The following is a 26,629-nucleotide window of genomic DNA, read 5'->3' on the forward strand; positions in this document are numbered from 1 at the left end:
ACTGGTCAATGGAGCTGCCTGGTTATATTGGTGTGACCACATGAAATTTTTAATAACATCTTCTGGTAGAATGATGAATGACTGCTATTACCGGTTCTGGATCCAACCATTCCCATTAACAGGATACAGCAGGACAGGGGGATGACTATGATAAATGCAAGTTGTCAATTAAGTGCTGACAAGTGAAAATGACAGCATGACAAAAACCAATAGATACGGCTCTGCATATAGAATAATAAATACCATTAGCTAAAAAGAATGCTGAATAATCAATTTTTTAAAGAGGGAAACAAAAAGACAAATGTAAATGTGTACTGGTGATGATTGCTGAAAAATACAAGCAAATTATCTGCAAGGTCCAGCATCAGTTATCATTTCCCACTTTTTAACATACAAAAAACTATTAAACAGCAATTTCTTCATATCTGGTATTTCCTTCCTTCCTCATCTGCCTTTCTTTTCTTCATTCTTTCCTCATCCTTCTGCCTATGGGTGACTTTACACTCCCTCTTCTGTCTTTCCTTCATTCCTCCCTCTTCCTTGTGTCTATGGGTGACTCAACACTAAGTGACATGCCAAATGGTTTCCTGTACACCAGGAAACCATTTACTATGCTGGGTGGTAACCATATAACCAAATTATGGCACCTGGTGGTTTGGTGCGTAATTAAAGCGCTCCAATCAGATTGAGCTTGTGTAGGTTTATATCAAAGGGGTGGTTGGGATTTATTGCTCACGTAATGCCACTCAGGGATGAGTGGGGCTAGTCATTCTCATCTTAAATGTTAGGACCAACATGCCTAGCCCCAGGCTCCTACACTCCTCATGGGGCAGCATAGGACTGGATGAAGGATGGATGGATGGATATACATTTTTACAACTGACATCAGTTCATACAACACATAAAAGCAATACTGCAAGTAATACAGCAATACAAACAGAGAGAATAAAATACTGCATGCATGGAACATACACCACAGCCCCAACGACATCCTATTACAAAAAGAACATGATGTACATTCATCATTTACCTTGATACTGTAAATAAGCTCCTTGCTGTGAAGCAGAAACGGCAACTGAAGGAAAATGTAACAAAATAAGCAAACAAACACACAATACCAACAATTATACAAATTAAACAATATGATATTCTGAGGAACAAAAAGTTCTTTGCTGTATTCATTCTCTTCATTAACATGCAATTAACACATAGATTTAAAGAACACATTCAGTAATGAAATACTATCTACCTTATATTGTAGTGGAAATTCAAATTAAATGACTAATTACAAAAAAGCAGTGCATTATCTCATGAAAAAAAGGTTTTATTGAGAACTGTCAAATCAATCCCTTACTTAAAGTTTTCAATGCTACAGGCCTGGATCAATGGGGATGTTCAGATTATCCAAAAAGCCCAGACTTAAGACAGCTTACTAATCCAATATACAATCCATGGCAGCTTTATGAAAAATAATCTGTAGTTTTAATCCTATCACTCTTGAGTACTTTCCCTTTATGAGACAGTTTTCTGATGAATGCAGGGAGATCAAGAGTGGCCTTCATGATGTGTACCAATGTTATGCATTAGCCCTGTTGCCCAGTGAAAACAAAACTGAATGGTAACTGTATTGCATTTAGTACCTCCACTAGTGTTCCCTTGACCCTACAGATATAAAGAGACATGACAACTCCATTTTGTGTCCCTTGGGAGTACAATATTGCTTCCACAAATGCCAAATGTCACTAGAATAACTCATAACCGAACATTTATTTTAATTGTTTACATTCTACAGACATGCTTAATCTCTTAAATCTGTCTGAAATGGTTATAAAAACATACATATAGGTTATACGATGTGTTGATATTATGATCTATTGAAATGGAAAGTATCTAATATACTATAGCACTAGCCTTGTGTGTGTGTGTGTGTGTGTGTGTGTGTGTGTGTGTGTGTGTGTGTGTGTGTGTGTGTGTGTGTTCTTACCTACCTAATTGTTCTTACCTAATTGTATCTTTACAGGAATGAGTCAAGCTCGTACTGTCCTGTGTCTTAAACCATATTTATCGTACATATCCTTAAATTTGTGAATTGTTTTGGCACACACTATTTCATTCGGTAGGGCATTCCATTGATCAATTGCTCTGTTTGGGAAACTGAATTTCCTTACGTCTTTATCACCTCTCTTCTTATGCAGTTTTTTGCAGTGTCCTCTTGCTGATGCTTCTCCATATATTAAGTAATCATTTATGTCTATTTTCTCCTCTCCTGATATGCATTTATATAGCATTATCATGTCACCTCTTTTCCTTCTCTCCTGTAAAGTTGGTAGATTCAGTTTATTTAGTCTTTCTTCGTAGCTTAGGTCCCTTAAGCTTGGTATCCATCTTGTAGCGGCCCTTTGAACTTTTTCAATCTTGTCTATATGCTTTTTGAGATGAGGACTCCAGACTACTGATGCATATTCCAGGGTTGGTCTAATGAATGCTGTTATTATCCTTCTTAGCATGTCTTCATTTATGTATGTGAATGCTATTCTCATATTTGCAAGCAGTGTATACATGTTCCGTACCTTCTCGCTGATGTGGTCAGCCGGAGATAGTCTGTTATTGATAATCACACCTAGGTCTTTCTCTCTTTCTGATGTGTATAGGGTTTTATTTCCTAACTTATAATCCCAATCAGGTCTTTTTTCCACTTTTACCAAACTTGATTACATGACACTTGTCCACATTGAATTCCATTTGCCATGTACTACTCCATTCATGAAGTTTATTTAATTCTTCTTGTAGCTCTTTACAAGAGTCTGTGTTATTAATTCTCCTTTGTATTTTTGCATCATCTGCAAACATATTCAGACAGCTCTCATTTCCAGTGTTACTGTTTATATCATTTATATACACTAAAAACATGATTGGTGCAAGCACTGAACCCTGTGGTACTCCACTAGTCACTTCTTTCCATGATGAGTAGTTTCCTCTTAGTACTGTCCTCATTTCTCTTTTTATGAGAAAGTCTTGCATCCAACAAAACAGTTTGCCTCGAATTCCTCCTGGATGGTACAGTTTCCATAAAAGTCTTTGGTGTGGTACTGTGTCAAAAGCTTTCTTGAAATCTAAATAGATACTGTCCACCCATCCTTCCCTTTCCTGTATTGTGTTTGTTACTCTGTCATAGTAGCTCAACAGATTAGTAACACATGATTTTCCTTTTCTGAAACCAAACTGTCTTTCTGTTATCATACTGTGTTCTTCTAGATGGTTTACCCAAGCTTTTCTTATAAGTTTTTCTAATACCTTGCTTACAACACTGGTCAGTGATACTGGTCGGTAGTTGAGTGGATTTTGTCTATTTCCTTTCTTGAATAAGGGGACAATATTTGCTTTTTGCCAAATATCAGGTAGTTTCCCTTGACTCAGGGATTTCTTGAAAATTAAAAATAATGGTTTACTTAACTCCTTTGCACATTCTCGTAATACCCAACATGAAATTTCATCAGGACCACTTGCTTTTCCTCTGTCTAATCTACTTAACTCCTCCTGTATTACTTTTTCTGCTATTTGTATATCTGGTAGTATGTGTGGACATGCGTGTTCCACATAGTCCCTCTCAAAATTTTTTTCTTCTGTAAAAACTAATTGGAAATTCTTATTTAGTGCTTCACAAATATCTTTCTCTTGTGTATAAGTGATTCCCTCGTCCGTAATGGATTGTATTATATCTTTTACTTTAGTTTTGCTTCTGATATAGCTGTAAAACAGCTTTGGTTGATCACTACTTTTATTTATTATATCCTCCTCAAACTGTTTTTGGGCTTCCCTCCTTATTCTTGTATAGTCGTTCCTTGCCTGTTTGTAATTATTCTACGCCCTTTCACTATTGTGTCTTCTGTATCTATTCCACAACAAATTTCTTCTTTCTTTTGATTTTTTACATTCTGTATTGAACCATTTCTGCATTTTCTTATCTGCTTCTTTGTGCTGTGGGATGTACTTCTGGACTCCTACTTCATAAAATTCACAAAATTTTTTATATACAGCATTTAAATCTTGTCCTCTAAGCTCATTTTCCCAATCAACTTCTAAGAAATACTTCTTTAGGTCTTGATAATATCCCTTTTTATAGTTTAGGCTCTTTTTGTAACTATCATTGCTGTTTACTATGTCATATGCTATCCTGAAGTTATAATTTAGTACTGCATGATCACTTTTGCCGAGTGGAGGTGATATATTAAACTGTCAGTATCATTTTCTTGCCTTGTAAATATTAGATCTAGCACGGAAGGTACATCAAATCCTCTTTTTCTGGTGGTTTCCCTCACATGTTGCGTTAAGAAAAACTCTTGTATAAGATCCAGGAGCTTTTGGTCCCAACAGCTTTCTTGGCTATTTATATCTAGAGTATTCCAATTTATATTTGTATTGAAGTCCCCAGTTTGTATAATTCTTTCCGATTTCTCTTCCATTTTATGTAGCAATGATCTTACACTCTGAATTGTACTCTCTGCCAGGTTCTCATATTCGTCTCTTTCCCATGTGTTTGATCTGGGTGGCATGTACAAATTGGCTACAAGTACTTTACCTTCAGATGTGTCGATCTCTACTGCAATCAGTTCTACTTGTGATGGTATATCTAGTTTTATTTCCTTGACTTTTAGATTTTTCTTAGTTAATATTATAATTCCTCCTCCTTTTTTTAAATATCTGTCTCTTCTCCATATATTGTATTCCTCTAAGTTTAGTATGTCATTTGATATCCTTGGTATTAATTTTGTTTCAGTTAGGCATATTATTTGTGGTTCATTTTCTCTGACATAATCATTCATCTCTAGTAATTTAGATACCATTCCATCCACATTTGAGTACATCAACTTTATCATCTTGTTTATATACTTGTCATGACATGGTTCTACTACCTTCCTCCTTTTTCTTCCATCCTGTTTGTGTACCACTTTCGTACCTGCAATCCTATTCTATCTATCTATCTATTGCCAGACGCCTCAATCCCGTTTGGGGTGGCCACAAACAAATCGCCTCCAAGTCGCCATGTCCCCCGCCATCTCACTGCCCTGCTCCCAACTCACACCCCCCTCTCTCATATACCTCTCCACCCCATCCCTCCATCTCATCCTCGGCCTCCCCCTCCCTCTTCCCCCCTCCACCTCACTCACATACACTCTCTTCGTCAATCATTCCAGCATCCAAACTCCTAACTTCACGATACAATGCAAAAACCTATAACTCAACCTAACCCCTTCACCATCAGGCTATTCTTCTAAGATGAATTAAATAGTTTGGAAGCAGTAAGAAAAAATAAAATAGTAAATTTTACAAATGAATATACCTTTCAAGTACAGTATAAAGGTTGTGGAGATTTCCTAACACCTCTTCTTTAGCTATCTATCTATCTATCTATAGCCCGATGCCCTAATCCCGCAAAGGGTGGCCGCAGACAAAACGCCTCCAAGTCACTCTGTCACCCACCATTTGACTCCCCTCCCCCCAACTCACCCCCCCCTCCCTCATATACCTCTCAACTCCATCCCTCCTCTTCTGATCTTCCCTCATTTTTTGTTTTTGCTTCCTCCCTTTTCTCTTTCAGTAATTCCAGTTCCTCTTGTGTTAGGCATCTTTTTATCCATACATTTTTGAACTCCTCTTTTTCCTTAAGATTCTTAGCATTTTTTAGTATCTCTTCCACAGTGTTTACACTCTGGAAAGTCACCTTTAGAGGTCTTGTCTTGCTTTTCTCGTATTTCTCTAACCTTTTGTGTTCCTCTATGTCTTTACTACAGATTTCCTCTGATACTTCTTTCAGTAAGCTCATTACATTTGCCATCTCCTTTTTGTCTCTTATGATCTTGTTTTTAACTTCTTCCTCTTCTATACCAGTGATTACTATTGATTTGTTTATCTCTACTGAATCTCTGACTAACTTTGGATTGTTTTGGATTATTCTTTTCACCTCCTTTTTAACGCTTTTTTCCTCCACCCTTGTTTCTAAGTCTTTCTTTACTTTCACCATTTCAGCATACGTGGTTTCTACATCATTTTTGTAGCTTTGCACAGCTTCATTCACTTGTGTTATCTTCTCCTCAATATCACTGCTCTGGTCAATAAGACTGCTAACTTGCCTAATTGTCTCTGTGTCATTTTTGAACTCTTCCATAACACTCTCGTGATTGACTACTGTACTTGCCATTTCACTCATTTTCTTCCTAAGTGTACTCAATTCCACTGTTAGTTCACTGATGGTTGTGTCTTTCTTATTTGCCTCCCTTCCTAGTTTTTCTATTTCTTCCTTTTGCAAATGCATCTGCTTCTTTATTTCATCAATTTCATTTTTGAAAGCCATTTCTAGTTTGTTTACACGTTCAACCAGTCTATTGTGAGTCTCTACTTCAACCAGTTCTTGGTAGAAATCATCAATTTGCTTTTTACCTTTATCCCTTTTCTTTTCCAAATTTGTTTTACTGAAGTATGTATCCATTTTGCAATACTTAAAGTGCAAAGCATGTACTTACAATCTCCGTGTTGTTGTAGTCTAAACAAACCTCAGAGATGACTCAGCGTATTCTTTCGTCTTGGTTCTATTTGCTGTTTGAACAAGTCTTGTTTAAACTTATTATTTTTTTTCCTTTTAATAATGAACAATCATTTAGTCTAACCTGGTACTGAGCTTGACTCATACAAAGATACTATTTAGGTAATGCCACTGGCCGTGATGATTTGGTATGGAGCGCCGATGTCGCACGTCCGCCTAGATTGAATCCCTGTGTATGTGTGTGTGTGTGTGTGTGTGTGTGTGTGTGTGTGTGTGTGTGTGTGTGTGTATTTTGGGCAGCCGAAACTACACATTCAAATCACACCAATATTGGCACAAAAATAGCAAACAATTCGCTGATGTGAAAAAACTTGGTCTCATCACGATTGAAAAACTTTTACTATATTTACTGAGCGATTGCATTTTGACCAAAACACACCGCTCCAGGCGTCCAGCATAGGATCTCAGTAGAAATTTTTGCCCTAAGCTACAACTAAAATATCCTGTAGCAGCACGAGAGCCCTCTGCAGGAGCAAGTGCGAGGGGCCTGAAGGGCCCACAAGTACTTGTAATTACTATTATTCTTATTTTCACAATTTCATGATGAGAAAAACAAAATTTCCTTTACTTTCTTCGATATATTTTTTTTAACGATTATACTTGCATGCAGATCATTCAACACATATGTGCTGGTAAAGTCTGGGTGGAGTAAAATTAATAAAGAAGTCAATAAGTAAGTCATTATTCCGGCAAATATATTACCCTGTGGTGGGTGCTTAATGGGACACTTTCTAAACTTCATCTGCTATCTAGCTAGTGAGCATAACTTGGTCCTGGGCACAAAATAGTAATTTAACTATTGTGAATATTATATATGCCTGGGTAATCTCATGAAATTTCATAAGACTATAAGACCGCAGATCACTCGTCACTGAAATACTCATCAATAAAAAATATAAACTACAGTATATGGATATGAATGAAAACTTATGGCTGTCCCTGTAATGTGTATGCACGTGTCTCCTCTCAATATGTTGAAGGTTCGAAATAAACAAAATATTAAATTTCAAATAACACATGAAGTTTCAGTCCATAAAATGATGTTAATAATGAATTAGTTAGCCTTAATAAATACAAGTGACCAAATACAATATTCAATTAACCAAATACTGTACAGTAAAAGTAACTCAGTATGATGATGTGAAGGACTGTTGTATGAGTAGCAAGTCTACAACAATAAATAATAAAATTATACTGTACAAATTAAAAAGATCATTCCTAATTGTTATGATTTTGCAAAATACAGTAATATTTTTTGGTAACTTCAACTATATATGCCCTTACTGTTACCTGCAGTTTAATACAGGAGTAAAAACAATCCATGACTATTACAAACATAGTAACTCAGTGGGCTGTGGGCAAGACACACATCATGGTGTTCAATTCATTAGCCAGCAAAAACCGGCAACAAAGTTTTGTCTCTTACTACCTACAGGATCTCTAGAGTTCCCTACTGTGTAGCATAGATCAACATAAACTCTGGCTGTACAGTAAATGTATGTACCAGTACTTCAACAGCCAGTTTGCATACATCTGACAATGGTGGGCAGTCTCGTATTCACATTCAGGCCATTTTTTTATGTCAGTTTAGTTTTTGTTTTCGTTTTTAAAGGCTCCAACATGCTTGCATGTGTCAGCCTTGGTCACCTAATGGCGGCTCTCCACACTGCACGATCCATTGCAGCCTCCCTGTTCAGTCCCTTAACCCTAAGGTCACACTTAATGACCTCGCCCCATGTCTTTCTCGGTCTACCCCTCATAACCCCACCCCCAATATTAACACTTCTCACCTTCTTCACCCAATTATCATCCCCCATCCTCTCCACATGTCCAAACCACCTCAATCTACCTCTCCTCATCACAACACCAATACACTCCAGTCCCATCCTACCTCTCAACTCTTCCATTGTAAACCCAGCCCCTCCAGGCCTTGGACGCAGGGACGCACTGCACATCCACCTAATCATTGTCATTTCTGTACGTCTGAGCCGGCGAATATCTTCCTCTTTCACTGCCCAGGTCTCACTGCCATACAGCATTACACTCCTAACACATGCTGCATACAAAGACCCCTTAGCACGTAGGGAGAGCCCTCTCAATGTCAGGAGAGGCAAGAGCTCCCTGAACTTCTTCCAACCACTTCTCACCCTAGCCACAAAGCTAGCTCCAGCCTCACCTCCAGCACACAACATGTCTCCCAAATAACAAAACTCTTCCACACACTCAAGAGATTCACCAGCAGGTTCAATCCTTTCACGTCTGACAATTTCCACCTGCTCACCCAGGAACGCCGTACACATAAAATCAGCATTATCTCGCAGTCTACCTCTGATACCACTACATCTCTTATGCACCCATTTATCACACACACCACACAAGATGGAATTACTTCCCACGCCCTTGTGGCAAACTGCACATGGCCACTCTCCCTCGTCTTTGACAGTACCGCCACCAACCCTAGATATCATCACTTTTGTTTTATCTGCATTTACCCTTAAACCCTTTTGCCCCATACCATTTCTCCACTTCCTAAACCTTTCCTCCGCCTCCCTTTCATTCTCTGCAATCAACACCAAATCATCAGCATACAACAACTCCCATGGGAGTCCATTTCTAAAGTCACGTGAAAGGGCTTCAAGTACCATGATAAACAACATGGGACTCAAGACTGACCCCTGATGCACACCAACATTCACGGAAAACTCATCACTCAAATCTCCATTCACTCTCACCTGGGTGTGAGCACCCACATGCAAGGTCATAACCATCCTAACCAGCCACTCCTCCAAGCCAAGCTTTCTCATTGCCCACTTCACCACCTCTCTAGGGACTCTGTCAAAGGCCTTTTCCAAATCAACAAAAACAAAATAAAGATCCCTTCTCCTACCAATATATTTTTCCTGAAGCTGTCGAACAATGAATATGGCATCAGTGGTCCCCCTACCTGGCATAAACCCAAACTGCATCTCATCAATATTCACTCTTTCTCTAATCATACCTTCTAAAACTCTCTCCATTACCTTCATTATCTGATCTAAAAGCTTCATACCTCTATAATTTCCTCTTTCCAGGGCATCACCCTTCCCTTTATACACATTTACAATTACGCTCTCCAGCCAATCATCTGGGACAACACACTCATAAATAATCCTATTTATCAGGTCAGTGACTAAACTCACCCTTATATCGCCTAAGGCCTTCAACATTTCAGCAGTCAACCCAGTATAGATAAATAAAGTGATCACTCAGTTGTTACCATTATCCTAACTCAGCTTCCAATATTTACATAAATGAGGACAATACTAACAGCACAGCCATTAATCACAATGGCTACATGAATCAGATGAGTATTACTGCTTGGACATGTGGAAAGAATATCTGAGTAATAAATACGGCAAAGCACTGGATTAATCACAACATGAAGGGGAAGGCTTCCCTAGGGAGATCGAGGGAATGTAGGTTGAGGTCCTGAGGAAGAACCTCCAATTCAGATTTGACAGGAATACTGTAAGCAGTGCAGATAGAAAAGTAGCTTTTAGAGGAATATGACTGATCCATGCAATAAAAGAATACTGCTCTTAAACATGTGTATACTGTAGATGCATATCATTTTAAAGAGCAGGGACTGGGACACATTAAAGATGAAAAGATCAGTACAGTGGTTAAGATATATAAGCTTTATGACTGGAAGAACAAATAAAAAATATTCATTGTGGCCTGATCTGGTGATCTAGATCAACAGAAAAAGTCAGCTCACCTATATGTATTCTCTTATAATGCTGTACATATATACTGTAGCATGCATGTGTTCAGGTTCTCAAAGCAACCACAATATGGTTATGTCCACCACAACATTGACTGCAAGCTCAAATACTGTATGGCTTTAACTGCCACTCTATGGACACTGTATGGTTTTATCTGTCACTGCACGGACATACAGTATCTCACAACAACGTGACTGCTCAGAGGATCACACGTTAGGATGACAGTGTAGTGTGGGAGAAGGTTTAGTGGGATGGTGTGGGATGATGGTCGATTGTAAGTGACAATGCGGGGTGACAGTTTGGGGTGATAGTGTGGGGTGATGGTGTAGTGTGGGCAATGGTGTGGAGCAATAGTGTAGTGTGGGCAATGGTGTGGAGCAATAGTGTAGTGTGGGTGATAATGTGGGGTGATGGCATAGTGTGCGTGAGGGTATGGAGTGATGGTGTAGTGTAAGTGATGGTGTGGTGTGGGTGAAGATGAAGTGTGGGTGATGGTGTTGTGTGGGTGAAAGTATGGGGTGATGGTGTACTGTGGGTTAGTGTGGGTGATGGTGTGGGGTGACAGTGTAGTGTGGGTGAAGGTGTGGGGTGATGGTGTGAGGGGATAGTGTGGTGTGGGTGAAGGTGTGGCGTGATGGTGTAGTGTGGGTTAGTGTGGGTGATGGTGTGGGGTGATAGTGTAGTGTAGGCAATGGTGTAGTGTGAGTGAAGGTGTGGGGTGATGGTGTAGTCTGAGTGAAGGGGTGGGGTGATAGTATAGTGTGGGTGATGGTGTAACGTGGGTGAAGGTGTGGGGTGATGGTGTAGTGTGAGTGAAGGGGTGGGGTGATGGGGTAGTTTGGGTGATGGTGTAATGTGGGTAATGGTGTGGGGTGAAGGTGTGGTCTGGGTGATGGTGTGTTCTGGGTGGTATGGTTTAGGTGAGGGTGTGGTCTGAGTGATGGTGCAGTCAGGGTAATGATGTAAGGTGACAGTGTAGTTTGGTTGATGCAATCTGGGTGAAGGTGTGGGGTAATAGTATGGTCTGGATGATATGGTCTGAGTGATTGTGTGGCTGTGTGATGTGGTCTGAGGGATGGTGTGGTTTAAGTGATGGTGCAGTCTGGGTGATAGTATGGTCTGAGTGATGGTGTAGTCTGGGTGATGATGTAGTCTGGGTGATGATGTGGTCTGGGTGATGATGTGGTCTGGGTGATGATGCAGTCTGGGTGATGATATTGTCTGAATGATGGTGTGGGGTGCTGGTGTGATCTGGGTTATGGTGTGGGGTGCTGGTGTTTGGGTGATGATGAAGTTTAGATAATGGTGTGATCTAGGTGATGGTGTGATTTGAGGGATGTGTGTTTAAGTGACAGAGTGGCTTGGGTGATGGTGTGGGATGATGAAGTTGTCTACTGTAGGTGATAGTGTGGGATGATGGTTTGCATGTTGGTATGGTTCTGGTATGGTCTGGATGCTGGTGTGATCTTAGTGATGGTATGGCCACTGTTTGGTACATTAAAAATTAGTCTAAGGTGATGGGCAGGTTGGAAGTCATTAAGGGTAACTGTGGGGAGTCCCAATCATTAACCCCTTCTTTACCGACCCCTCCCCCCAATGTAAACATTACGTTTACCCCCCATACCGACCTGATAGCTCCCCCTCCCATAGTGTGAGGGGTAGTGTATATTTTTTGCCACGTCGAAACTATTCACTCTTTTTTGTTTGTTTGTATACTGATGATCACATAAACCCAGCATGATGACGGTAATAAAAAAATATTATAAAATAAATCATTATGGTATATAAGTTTACATATCTTATGCTAAAGTATTGTTACCCAGATAACTACTGTACAAACTGGCTTGAAAAAAATGTCCTGCACAGATGGATGGCTTATTTATTTACCTTGTAAGCTGAGCATGAAGTGTGTGGACACACGTGATGGTGATGGCGACCTTGACCGAGAGTGCAGCGTCACTAAGCCCGCTACTAATTTCCTCCTCCTCCTTACTCACATCAACTTCGCTATCATTTTCAGGATCATAGTCATCTACCGACGCATCAGACACTGCTGCCTCATCATCTGATACATCTAATTAAGTATCCTCATGAGGAATAAACTCGTCACTATCGGAATCTGCCAGAGATGCCATGAGAGAAAAATATCCTGTACACCATCTCTCGTGGTCAAGTGTGTGGTAACTGACTCTCTCAGGCATGCCAAGGGGTGTAAATTTTGCCGTATGTCAGCAGAAAATATAGTACGATATCTGTAGTAGAAATTATAAATAAAATAATGATTGGTCTAAAAGAGGTTACATCACAGATGAGTGAGCAAGCCATTGGTGCCACTGCAACTCAGTCATGACGTATCTTACAATGTCAGAATTCGTCAGAACTTCGTCACAGTCTTTGTCGTCAAAACACAGAGCTGTTGCTAACACGAGGTCCTCAGAAACAGCCTTACCGAGCTACCCTGAGGCCCATAAGCTGCCATTCATTAGAGGATGTACCAGCGCACCATGGTAGCGGTTCCGGTGTCTCACGGGTGTTTACTAGCGATGTACGGGGGTACATCAAAACATATTTTCGGTAAAGAAGGGGTTAACTGTTTTTCCCACTGGTTCTGTACCTCCCACAATGTGGACCCTCATAACATAGTTCAAGGTACTGATGCATTATTTGCATTATATGAGAAATGACTGTAATTTAATGTGGTGCAGACAAAAAGATACAATGCATAACACATATTTTCTGTAACTCCTAAAGTTTAGATCTGTTAGTACCCACTGATCCTAAAACACAAAACAAAATAAAAATTAATCAAATAAAAAAGTACAAGAGTAATACTCTTTTTTCCCTTCATGCACTCAAAATTAATTATTTTTAATTCTTAAATGTTCCACACATATCATATGGAGTGAGATTTAGCACAAAGCTTTTTCACTCTCTGGGGAAATGAATCACTGGATAAAGAAAGGATTCTCTTCGATTCAACTATGCTGTAGAAGGCACAACCATGCTTGCAATGCAAATGTCAGGCATGGAGTTGCCACATCTCTAAACCAATAAAATGAAAGAGGTTGTCAGTTTTGCACTCTTGCCCCTAATGGTCACCCTGTAAAATCACCCCAAGAAGTGAAAGCAGGGTTTCCAGAAGTTTTCAGTGATACTACATATACTCTTCCCTGTATCTGTACAAGATGAAACATTATTTGTAAAACTGCAATACAGAACAACAATTAAATTGCAAAGTTCTTAAGCATTTTAATTTTGTCAGTAGTAATGGGTTAATTACAACATTAAGAAATCATCACGTGGAGTTACTTGAAATTTCAGAACTATTATTCAGGAAAAATCAGGAATAATTTGTGGAGTCTAAATCTTGCATGGTAACAACAACAATCATTTAGGAACCTAAGAAAGAAAAGAATACAGCTTAAATAAACAATTAAAAAATGGCACTGACGTTATGAAAACCATTTCTGTTAGAACACTAATGAACAATCTAAAGCCACTAATTTCCACTTCTACTGTCTCCATGGATGACGACAGAAAGCAGGAAAACAGTGTAAGTTAGTAGGCTATTTTAAATTCTCATCAACAAGCACAAAGGTATACAATTATTATTTAATGACAATGTTACTGCACTGCATCTGGCAAGTTTTTCAGCAAGGGAAATCCTATACCTAGTATAAGCCTGAAGACTGTACGTCAGTGAATATAATATCATAAAGAGAACCTTTACAGTAAGTTGGACTTCTCTGGAGAAAGCCAAACTTGTCATAACCTAGTATCTTCAGTGCCTACACAACTGGCAGGAGTAATAAAATGCAGTTTCACATACAAATTACCAAGTTCAAAATATCCCCATTAGTATTTTCAGTTAACCCCTTAACCGAGGGGCGTCACTTTCGTGACGCTTGGGAGCAAGGGATCATACCGCGGGGCGTCACTTTTGTGATTCTGTGTTATTTTGAATTCGCCCGGACTTTCAAGTGGTGGCTTGTATCATCTATCAGTACTGCCAATGTCCAACACTAGTCAGCACTCCTAATCTCATCTGTACTCCCATCCATTGTTGACAATTTAGCCATTTCTCCCCGTTCTTGACTCCCCTCCCTACCTCCCCTCCATTACCCTCTCCTCTCGCCTGCCCAGCCGTGCTACGCTAAGTAAATCTTCCCTGGAATTTTCCACTGATTTCATCCATTGAAATAAGCCCTATGCCCTATTCTTATACCAAATAATATATACAAAAAAGAAATAAGGTAAGTGATAGTGCCATACACCTGGAATTGGCTAATTATCACCTGACAACACCTCACGTGCACTTGTTCGCTAATTTTCGCTGTGTATTTCCCCTTGAAATATGCCGTATAATCTATTCTCGTAATAAAAATATATATAAGAAAGGAAGGGAGAAGCCTAAGTGATATTTACATTCACCTGGAACTACCTAATTTATTATGTATTGTCTAGATTTCCTGCCAATCATTTCATAGCGTATATATTAGCAGCTGTCACCATGCTGACACTGGCAGCATTGCACTCCCCCTAGGCCACCACACTGTATTCAGTTTACTGTCGTCTTTCAAGGTGAAACCACATCAGATTCACGCCTGTCCAATTCCGCCGCTTTTTAGCCCCATGCAAAGGGCCCTGTGACCTCTACCCCCTACTAAACCTTGTGTGGAAAGGGGTAAAGGGCTAAGTGACTGCTGTGGAACGTCGACTGGCTAATTTGTCAATGAAAATGATAGACAGTGACTACGATCTTTCTGGTGAGTAAAAGAGTGCACGTGGAAATGTAAATGCAATGTGTAAATACAGTAATGTGTAAACAGCAAGTGAAAGCAATGAATGTAAATATAAGTGAACAGTGGAAAATAGTTCTATAAGTTACTGCAAGTGACAGTGCATAACACAATGTAAATAAAATAGAAATGTAAATAATGTAAATAAAATAGAGAATGTAAATAGAAATGTAAATGAGTAGTAATATAAGAATACGAGCATATATACTAGGAGTAATGAAAGTGAAAGTTTCACTCTAGCATGTATGAATACTATGAGTTATGAAAGTGGAAGTGAAAGTGACAGATTCACTCTCAACGTTTGTATACAGGACGAAAAAGTGAATGCTATGTATTTTACTGAAAGAGAAATTGAATGCCTAGAGTGACAATAAACTACTATTACTGAAGGAAACTTATGGATAAAGTCTGTAGATATGTGTTATATAGTAATTGAAATATAAAGTGTGAGTGTTTTTATGAATAATAAATAACAGAACACCAGCGGCGAATGAGCGCAAGTGGGAAGGTCATACGCGCTCGTAATTTTCACTGCTTTCACAGTGTTTTGTTTTTTTTTTTTTGGAGTACAGACTCCAAACTATTTGAGAATCATAGAATAGTGTTTCTAGTGATATCAGGCTGTGGTAATCATATTACGGGTTGTCGGGAAGTGTAAAGTGGAGACTTCGTTACCAAACTTCAAAGGTCTCCACAAGTCCTACGGTACTCGACGAAGGCTCAACAAACATCCCAGGAGAAAGCTGAAGGTATGTGCCATATGCATATATAATTTTAATACTCTAGGACTAATAACTGATTTTTGGCAAATATTTTTAGAGAGTCTGTCGGAGTGCGAATATGCCCGCGAGACACGCAAGTCAAACAAAAACAACCCCGCGATTTAGGGGTTAAGGATGACACAATCGTTTATTTACAAATTAATAATGATATGAACAAAATACAAGATAGAGAAAATGTGTACTTCTCCATTTTAAGGATATATATACAGTACTCATGATTAGGTCTTCTTTACAGTATTGCCTGATATAAGAGAAAATGTAAAATTTCATATCCCTTTTAAAAATGAATATACTTTTTCATTTGTGGGTAATAAGATACACATAACAATGATTACCTATCTAATCTATTGCCAAACACCTTTATCCTGTAAGGGGTCACCACAAACAAATCACCTTCATGATGCTCTGTCCCCTGTCACTTCGCTGCCCTCCTCCCAGCTCACACCCCCCTCTCTCATATACCTCTCCACTCCATCCCTCCATCTCATCCTTGGCCTCCCCCTCCCTCTTCCCCCCTCCACCTCACTCACATACACTCTCCTCATTAGTCTCTCATTCACCATCCTCCCCATGTGGCAAAGCCACCTCAACGTATTTCTCCCAATGCTTTCTATCATATCCACATCCACACCAAAAGGCCCAGACACTTCCTCATTTCTCAGTCTGTCTCTCCATGTAACTCCATATACTCCTCTTAAATAACTCATTTCCACTGCTCTCACTCTTGACTTATGTCCTTCTGACAAGGTCCAAACTTCACTTTCATACACTGGAGTTGGTATCTGAATATTATCATGCAGTGAATTTTTTACTTCTATGCTCAATTTCCTATTTCTTATCACTGCTTTCAATGAACCAAGAACCTTTCTTCCTTGTTGTACCCTTTTACGCACTTCATCCTTAATCATCACATGAACCAAGTTCTTAAATACACTCACATTTTCCATTTCCTCATCATCCAACCTCAATACATTCAGTGACTTTATCTCTCTTTACTCTTCCCTACATTCACCTTTTGATTCCATTTCTTCCACACTCTCCCAAACTCATTTACCAAGCCCTGCAGTTCCCCTTCGTCTTCACTTAACAATACGGTATCATCTGCAAACAAGAGTACTGTACAGGAAGTTTCCAAACGTTGCCCCCTCTCATTAAAGCTGCTCCAACATCCACTGCTCTACCTTGTATCTCTTTTATAACCCCTGAACAACTGTGGAGACATGACACATCCCTGCTTCAATCCAACAATCAGACAGAAAAATTCACTCAGTTCACTATCCATGTGCACTGCAGCCTGAGCACCCTCATACATACTCTTCATGTCTTTCAACAACTTCCCAGTTACTCCATATATTCTTAATATTTTCCACATTCCTTGTCTATCCACTCTGTCATATGCTTCTCCAAATCCATGATGGCTGCACACAACTTCTTTCCCTTCTCTAGAAACTATTCCACTAAAGACCCAAGAATGAATATCTGATCTACACAACCTCTTCCCTTCCTAAAACCTCTCTGTTCTTCTCCAACTAATTCCTCTGTTATTTCTCTAACTCTGTCAATGGTACCCTACCATATACTTTCCTACTGCACTAAGGAAACAAATGTCTCTATGATTACCACACATATCTTTTTCCCTTTTTCCTTTGTACAGGGGAATAATTATATCTGACTTCCAATTCTCTGGGACTCTACTTTCCTCCCAGGCCAATCTGCACATATTCCATATCCAACCTATTACTATCTCTCCCCCATGTTTCACTGTTTCACCATACACTCCATCAATTCCTGGGGCTTTCCCCATTTTGACTTTCTTCATAGCTTCCATTACTTCCATTCTACTGATTTCTTCCTCCCTTCTCACCATCCTCCTTCTGCCAACCACTTACACAGTATGCACATGTCTTTCATTCTCTATGTCTAACAGTTACTGTCTAACTGTTATAGTAGGGAAGGGAAAGGAAGAAAAGGGAAACATATATATCTGCTACCTTGTGTAGACTACTTCTTCCTTGCTAATAGTAATTTCCTTGTTGTGACATCCTTATTGTTGTTTTATTATGACCACAGCACTTGAAAATTAACTACTTTCCTGCACCTGGCCTTCTGAACTAGACCAACTGACAAACACACTAGGAACACAGGGGACTTGGGGGTATACTGTGTGCAGTGTAAAAAAAAAAAAGACATTCCACATTCAAGTTTGGAAAAAGTATCTTACAATGTTAACTTCAAATATATCACTTGCTCATAATATTCATTTTATATAATTCTCAGCATCAAATATTTTGGATTTTATTCAGTAATACGATAAGAAGAAAGTAACAAATTTTTACTCTACACAGTTGTATTCATTAAAATTTCACTGAGTGTCTGGCAATGCAAAGTGACTGAAGCAATCATAAACTTTTCCATCACTTCTTGGGACAATTGTACAACATGCAGGGTATGCATGGGTAATATGTTACTACTTCTCTCATACCCAAAGATACCTCAATACTAACAGCTGGCAAAGTAATAAAGGTATGATAAACTTTACATTCTTACCACCACTGTAATTTGGATAGCTGGGATGTTGTGGATGTTGCTGCTGTTGTTGCTGCTGTGGTTTGGGCTGTGGCTGTTGTTGCTGCTGCTTCTGTTGCTGCTGAGGGTGGTGGTAAGGTGTTGGAGTAGGAGTGGCAGGGGTTGGTGTGCCTGGAGTGGAGCTCTGACCTGCACCTGCTTCACCTGTTGAGTCAGCACCTACATTAATTTGTAGGCTCAACAACCGTAATCACTGGCTGCAATACTGTCAAAGCACAAAGCTGGTGCCTCAGAAAGGAGATGAACAATTAATGGGTGAAAGAGATGGCTATAGAAAGAGACTGATTGCATGAATGATCTAAATGTGTAAAACACAGCAGACTGAAGAATCTTACTGTCACTGCCACTCCTTGCAGGGGATATGCAGAGGAAGTTCCAGGAGGGACCTAAGCATCAGCAATATAGGTGTGAAATAACTGAACTGATAAAAGAAAAGTCCAATGAGATGGTATGAATACTGACAGGGTGCCAAAAGAATGCTTTGAGAAAAGAACTGAGGTGGAGGACGACTATGTGTGGGATGGAAAAAGAACAGATTAGTACAATGGTGAGAGAAAAAGGGAGGAAAATAAGTTACTGCAAGTGAAGTGCAAACTGAAAGTCAGTTCTGTCACGGCAGCTTGTGAAAGGGTTCCCAGTAAAAAGCATGGTTTCTGAAATGATTCTGATTCTGATGATGATGATTCTGATGATTCTGATGATGTGATGCTGCTGCTGCTGCTGATGATGATGGTGCAATTCGAACCTGACTGATGATGATACTGTAATTCTAATCTGACAACGAATGCACATACATGTGTGTACGGCATGTGTATATGTATCAGTATATGTGCATGTATGTAGGTGCATACGTAGAGCAGCAACCAAATTACAGCCAGGGCAAAAGTTGCCGAATATAGGTATACCCTGTGATAAGACACCCCTAGATGTGATACCCCAGCTTAGCGATGGGGGCAGAAATACCACCTTGACCCAAATAACGATGGCCAAACCCTAGTTTAACGATGGGTTTGGATTTTTTTTGGTGATTTTGATTATATTCTAGACTTAAATTTTGTACCAAGGTTGATTTATGAACTGTTTATAGACTTAGATTAGCATGTTTTAGTCATAGGTGGGGTGAACATGTCATTTTGGGGTTTAGTTCACTAAGTCTGATTATTTCCAGACTTATATTTGACAATCTTCTGATTATATTTTTGGGTCCAGGTGAGTTATAAACTGTTTTTAGGCTTAGTTTAGCTTGTTTTAAAGCTATTTCGGGGTTTAAGTTAGGTAGAAACTTGTTTCTGGACTCATTTGGGTGGGTTTATAACTTGGTTTGGGGGAACCCTAAGGCTCAAAAACGCATCCCTATACTTTACATGTTAAATCTACCTGGACATACGATACCTCGCCTAGCGATGGGTTTTTACTTAACCAATTGCATCATTAAACCGGGGTATACCTGTATTGTGCCTTTTCTATTTCATTCTCATTTCTCATTGGTTGCTAATAACTCTAAACTCATAGAAGTCTCATACACTTCACTGCCTATATTCTCTCTAAAGTGATACATATAAAGAGATCAATTTGCCATAAATGCAAAGTAGGCCTAATGGATGACTGCAATAAATGAACTCTGTTCCTGATCATACAGACCTTCAGGGCAGGCTGCTTTACTCTACATGCATTTTACATATCCTGACAGGCCACTGATCTGAACTTACAAGAATACTACCAAATTAAAGCTTACAATAATCTCACATGAAGGAAAAGTCAAATGATATAGCCATTCCACTATAGAATGTTACAGGAAGAAGGCTTTTGAATTACCTAATCTTGGTATTAAGATAATTTTGCAGAACATTCATCAACTTCTCCAAATATTATCCAAAATTATGATTCTGAGACAAGCCTAATGGTTTCCTGTATGCCAAGAAACCTTTTACAACAATGGGTGGTAACCATATGACCAACCCACACATGTCCCTACATGGCAAGAAGTGGGTTGGAGGACAGTTAGTGCCCCTCCCTGTAAAATAACTAACCCAAGAGACAAATGGCCACCCCTTATGGGATTACAGCATTTGGAGATAAATAGATTGACATATGATTTAAAAACTGAGGTTAGGTGGTCTGGCCATGCTGAGAGAATGGAAGTCAACACAGTGGTAAAACATGTGTACCTAAATGAGTTTGAAGTTGGGAGGAGGCATGGCTGACCAAGATGGTGAATAGTAATTGTAAATGAGTGTGTTAATGAGCATGGTATGGTGATATAAGACCTTAGAACTGACAGTCGATCAAGGTGGCTCAAAGAGTTTTGTACAGAGTGTATAACGAGAGTCTGGCACCCATTTTATCCCAGTGAAAGTGCTGGAGAGTAGGGCCTTTATGTACCAGGAGGGGGGCCTTCATGGAGTAGCAATGACATAGTTGGGCACCTCCACTGCCTGGTAAGGCAAACATCCCTCAACTCCCACCCAATCCCATGAGAGAGGAATGGTGTACTATAGGAAGAAGGCAACTTTAGCCTGCTGTCTGTTGGGTTCACATTTCAGATGAACCTGGGGTTACAATTGCTACTACTATCACTACTTCCTGGTGAAAGGAACTGTCAGACTGACTCTAGGTGATATGTGGTATGAAATGAGGGTGCATATGCCTGTGGGGTGGAGACAGAATTCTGGAGGCCTGAATGGTGACTGAATGAGAATGTGGCCCATTTAACTGAGCAGACTTATGCTGGTTCCCCTACTATCAGGTATGTTCCTGCTCTCTGGACCCAACCTCACTCCATCCTTAGGAGGGAAAAGAAGTTTTGATGATGAAGAAATTGTGATAAGTCAAAGTTTTTGACATTAGCTCAAGTCATACAAATATAGTGTGTATGGTATTTTTCTCTTACCTGTCATCCTATTTAAAAAAAAAAAAAAAAAAAAAAAAAAAAAAAAGCAAAATATGATACATGCTTCAGTTTCTCTGTCTATAACTTTAAAACATTGACTTTTTTTTTCCTTTAATTACTGACCCATGCAATAATTTGGTTGTACAATGAACTCACAGTTCTACACTGCATATATTACTGTAGTGCATGTAGTTATCAGAACTGCATAAAAGTACCCATAACCAAAGTACTGTTCAGTTTTACCACAGTACTGTTCAGATATGGTGCATGCAGCTATTAAGTAGAGTATTAGTTGGTTAGTTCTAATGATAAGAAATAGGAAACTCAAATAAATACAAGCAGTACTAACAAAGATGAATAGTGGACTGTTAAAATATGTACTCCTAACTAAACATTTGTTAATTTCCCAATAATGTTTCAAATATATTAAGAGATCTTCAATCTTGCAGTCAAATGGTGCAGAGTTCTGTGGCATTTCATAATAGCTGCTCATTTCCATCTAGATGTGGCTCATGAAGTTTACATCTGCACATTGGTTGTGGTTTATTACTGATAAAATACTTTTCAGGGGAAAGCAACTGGTCACTCAACCTTTAGATGTCTGGATTAAACTGCCTATCCCAAAGCCCCTAAAGTCCTTATGAGGAATAAAGGATTGGATGATACAGTATCTAACTATCTATCTATCTATCTATACATACATACATTTTATATATATATATATATACATATCTATCTATCTATATCTATCTATCTATCTATCTATCTACTGTATATATATATATCCCATTCCTCTCTTCCATACTTCCTCTTCTGTCTTTCTTTCCTTCGTTCTTTTCACTTTCTTCTGCCTACGGGTGCTTTTACACTCCCTCTTCTTTCTTTCCTTCATTCTTTCCTCTTCATTATGCCTGTGGGTGACTCTACACTGAGTAAAAAGCCAAATGGTTTCCTGTACACCAGGAAACCATGTACTATGTTGGGTGGTAAACATATAATCAAATTTTGGCGCCTGATGGTTCGGTGGGCAATTACGGCACTCTGATCAGATTAAGCAGGTGAAGATTTATATCCAAGGGGTGGTTGGGGTTTATTGCTCATGTAATGCCACTCAGGGATGAGTGCAGCTGGTCACTCTCATCTTAAATGTCAGGGCCAACTTGCCTAGCCCCGGGCTCCTATGCTCTTCATGGGGCAACGTAGGATTGGATGATGAATGAATGAATGTAAGAAGATCCATGAGTACTTATTCACTGATCCAAACATATTTAAACATAGGTAATGTTATGTACTAAAAAAAGTTAACAAAATCTACAGAGGAAGGTAAAAAAAAAAAGAAAAAGAAAAAAGAAAAAAAAGAAAAAAAGTGTGCTTTGACAAATAATGAATCTGTAGCCAATGAAATGTGGGGTGGGTGGGAAATATACTGAAGAGGAAGACTGTTGTGAAAGAAGACTTTTACCTCAAGTTCTGCAGTGACAGGTGGGAAGGACACCTTTGTAATATCATCTATCATGGAGTAAGGAGTAATTACAGATGGTAACGTAGTGGGAAGTTATAAAGACACCTATCAGATGCCAAAAGACTTGCTAGCTTCAAAAATTTCCTGTGACTTTCACAATTCAGTATAATTTAGAAACACGATTTTCCATTGCAATTTTTTCTTCCAGCCTTCCAAGAACTTACAACAATGAATGCAGGAAACATTTTCATTGATTTGTGTGTCTATGTGTTTTGTATTAGTCTGATGGTGCCTCTGGGTCTGTATGACCATCACTCAAAGTGACCCATACAAAATGCACCTCTATTTGTTTTTGTTCTTTTCAGTATGTTGCAAATATTGCATTAATTTCAACTGTAATTCTAAGAGGGACAACTAACTTAAGTTTCTTTGACAGTTGTTTTCACTTCTCACATTTTAAAAGATTTTATACAAATATTTTCCCACTAGCAGTACAGTTCAAGGCAACTTCACCTCACTGTTGATTTTATGACCTGGCTATGAGGGAGACCATTATCATCCATAAAGTCATCTGTAACTGCAACCCCGTAATGGCTGAAAACTTAACCTGAGTTGACATAGGATTTTTCATTCAAAATTAGCCCTACAATCACATTCTGAAGTTACTGCAGCAAGTCCTGGGACACCCTGCACTGTATACAGGATGAGAATGTTCTTCATAAGCTGTTATTGTAGCTGTTGTGCTACCCTAGTCTGTCTGATCGAGTAGGCCCATTCAACCACAGGCAAGCAACCACCCTTGCAGGGCCATCCCATGCAGTGAACAGATGCTCCAGTGTGGCTGACAATGCCTCACCACACCAAGATGCAACAATTAGTGTGGAAGTTTGGGTCTTGGGTGGATGCCACAATGGGTCCCGACCTAGTTAACAGAGGCATCACAGTAGGCTACAAGTCATCACATTAGTTGGCTATATGGTTACCACCCAGCATTGTAAAATGGCTTCCTAAGTTACAACAAACTATCTGGCTTGTGACTCAGTGTAGATCCACCTGAAGTGAAGAATAACAAACAGTGATGGGAAGGATGGGAAAAATAGGAAGAGGAGGACATACAAAGAAAAAGAATGATAGACATAAAGAACAGGCAGGTAGCACTGCAACAAGTTAGTGGATGATGGGCACCCCCACCTACCACCATCTTCATAAGTAAGACATGGATACCAAGACAGCAAGGCTGTGTTCTCCTCTGGTGGAGATTTCATCAGGTTAACTAGAGTAGGGCTAATTTACTGGTCATTTTCTTTTATTTAACACCTTATTCATAAATAATCTTCTTTTATTTAACACCATGTTTATAACTACCTCATGGATATGATTCTTAATTATTTTTTTGCAGCACTGCTAACCACAGTTAATGGTTTCTCCAGTTAATTGGTGTCTCTGTCCCTTAATCAGATTGTCTGAAGGAAGATCCACTGAAGGAATTTGTTAATAAGAGACTTACGTTTTTTTTTTACAAGATGTGATGTACAGTAGACTCCCAACTTGCATGGCTAATGTATCAAGGAATTTTACTGTACAAATTTAAACACACAAATTGCGCCACTGAAACCCAAGTTGTATGGCTAATTAGTATGGTGAAATCCTTCATTTTTTGGAAAGTCCCCTCTTTGGCCTTCTTGAAAAATTTTTACCCCCTTCCTGATCACACCAAACATTCATGGTAGTACACATACAACCTCCAGGCACATCACTGGACCTTAAAAAGGGATAATTAGAGTGTACAATATCACTTTCCATGACAAGGAATGGAGTGATGCTTGGGTGATGAGGAAGGATTATCTTCAGATGTCGCTTGGGTGATGAGGAAGGATTATCTTCAGATGTCACTTGGGTGATGAGGAAGGATTATCTTCAGATGTCACTTGGGTGATGTGGAAGGATTATCTTCAGATGTCAACTTTTCTACCAAGAGGTAGGTGAAAAACTATTGCAACAGCATAAAGTAACAAAAAACTTAGTTGAAAAAGTACTGTGTGTGTGTGTGTGTGTGTGTGTGTGTGTGTGTGTGTGTGTGTGTGTGTGTGTGTGTGTGTGTGTGTGTGTGTGTGTGTGTGTGTGTGTGTGTGTGTGTGTGTGTGTGTGTGTGTGTGTCCACCTAATCAAGTGTAAACAGATAACTTCACATCCAACAATTTTAGCCACGTTGAATTAAGACTACTGTATGTGTTTTAGCAAATCCTACAAAAAGACAATGCTTTGCTTATTGTTGGTGGGGTGAGCATGTGTCTGTGTGGTCTGATAATGAAACTTTGTGGAGGATGGCCGTGGACAGGGGCAGACTTCTGGGATTTTCCAGCACAAACTGCTTCCCTCCCCCCCTGCATTTACTGGGCCGGGTCTGAGTTTATCTTTCTGTACAAACGTGTTTGGCGCAATTAGGGCCCATGTAAATTGTGGAACTACTGTACATGCATAAACCCTTCACTCTGATAACATACTGGTACATTATTCTTTATTTTATTCTTACTTCTTCCAGTTTTATTCAGCTTAGAAATGACTTCAAACTAAAGAGGTTGGCTCAGGGTGGGAAAACTTGTATTGGCCGGCAGCCCAGAGTATCCCGGACAGGGAGCCGGGCATGTGAATTTTAAAGTCCGTGTGCCTGGCAGTCGTCAGGTGCTCAGTGCACAAATAAATACTTTACTATACATGAAACTTCATTGAATGGTACAGCTTATAATTAGTTCTTTATCCTGCTCCCTAACTGTCACAGAATACTGATAACTGTAATGCAACCATCCCGGAGTGAAAGATTGGTTAATTGTCAAAATTCTAGGTACTGATAAATCAAATTTGGAAGGTGTAATGGGTTGATCTTTGGCAGCTCTGGTGTGTGTATTAAAGTGAATAGACTGGCTTTATGTCTGTCTAACTACTGAGTTGATAATACAACACAATTAATCATTAACAATGTGAAACTGAAGGTAAGACTGTTAGTTTGAATGACGGTTGATTAACCCCTACACGCCAGGGGTTTTCCGATGTCGCACGCTCCTCCCTAAGGGGGATTTCCAGATTATGGAAAAAATACCCTTACTTTAATCCCAAATATTTGCCAAACTATAACAGTTAGAGAAAAAATTATACAGTAAATACAAAAGACTCAGCAACTCTTCCTCTTTCATATAAAAGTATCCCCACGTCTCAAGTGGTCCCGTCAATGAGTATGGATAAGTCAAAGCTCAAAGGGTGGTGGGAAGATGCTTGCAGCTATACACGTCAACCGGCGTTGCTCCACGCCCAAAATCGAGATGGCTTTACCCATCAACCGGCATGTAGGGGTTAAAGAGGTACTTCGGAGAATCTACACCAATGCTTACAGCTGGTCTCATGGTTGCCATTTGGCATTTTTCATTACTTAATCAGGCCAGTTTTGGTTGTGAAAAATTCATTTGGTAATGAGTCATCATGAGTTGGTATTGGACCTGAATTTGGTATAGCTGTACAGTAACATTATAGAGGAACTTGTATATAATAATAGTGAGGAACAGGTAAACTTAAAAAAAAAAAAAAAAAATCTGGTAATGAAACAATCAATTTGAGACCATGGTCAGATCTGGCGACCCTGGATGGTCTGTTTAGTGTAGTCTGTGTAGGCCAATGAGCAACAGGTGTGGCACTGTTGAAATAAGTCATGATGAGTAAACAACAAATAACTCTGACTGGTTCCTTCAAAAAT

The 26,629-nt window shown here is 39.3% G+C and overlaps 1 protein-coding gene across 1 annotated transcript in view; it reads right to left on the reverse strand.

The window, feature by feature from the left end:
- LOC145393775 (uncharacterized) overlaps positions 1 to 26,629 on the reverse strand; it is a 124,769-nt gene that overhangs the window by 24,292 nt on the left and 73,848 nt on the right. Inside the window, exon 8 of the mRNA XM_080267825.1 lies at positions 18,494 to 18,676. Coding sequence (XP_080123951.1) covers positions 18,494 to 18,676 — 183 coding nt within the window. The remainder of the gene's footprint in view (positions 1 to 18,493; positions 18,677 to 26,629) is intronic.

The sequence above is a fragment of the Coenobita brevimanus genome, chromosome 25, assembly GCF_032717465.1.
Source record: "Coenobita brevimanus isolate Jiangsu-jjx chromosome 25, ASM3271746v2, whole genome shotgun sequence".
Taxonomy (NCBI): domain Eukaryota; kingdom Metazoa; phylum Arthropoda; class Malacostraca; order Decapoda; family Coenobitidae; genus Coenobita; species Coenobita brevimanus.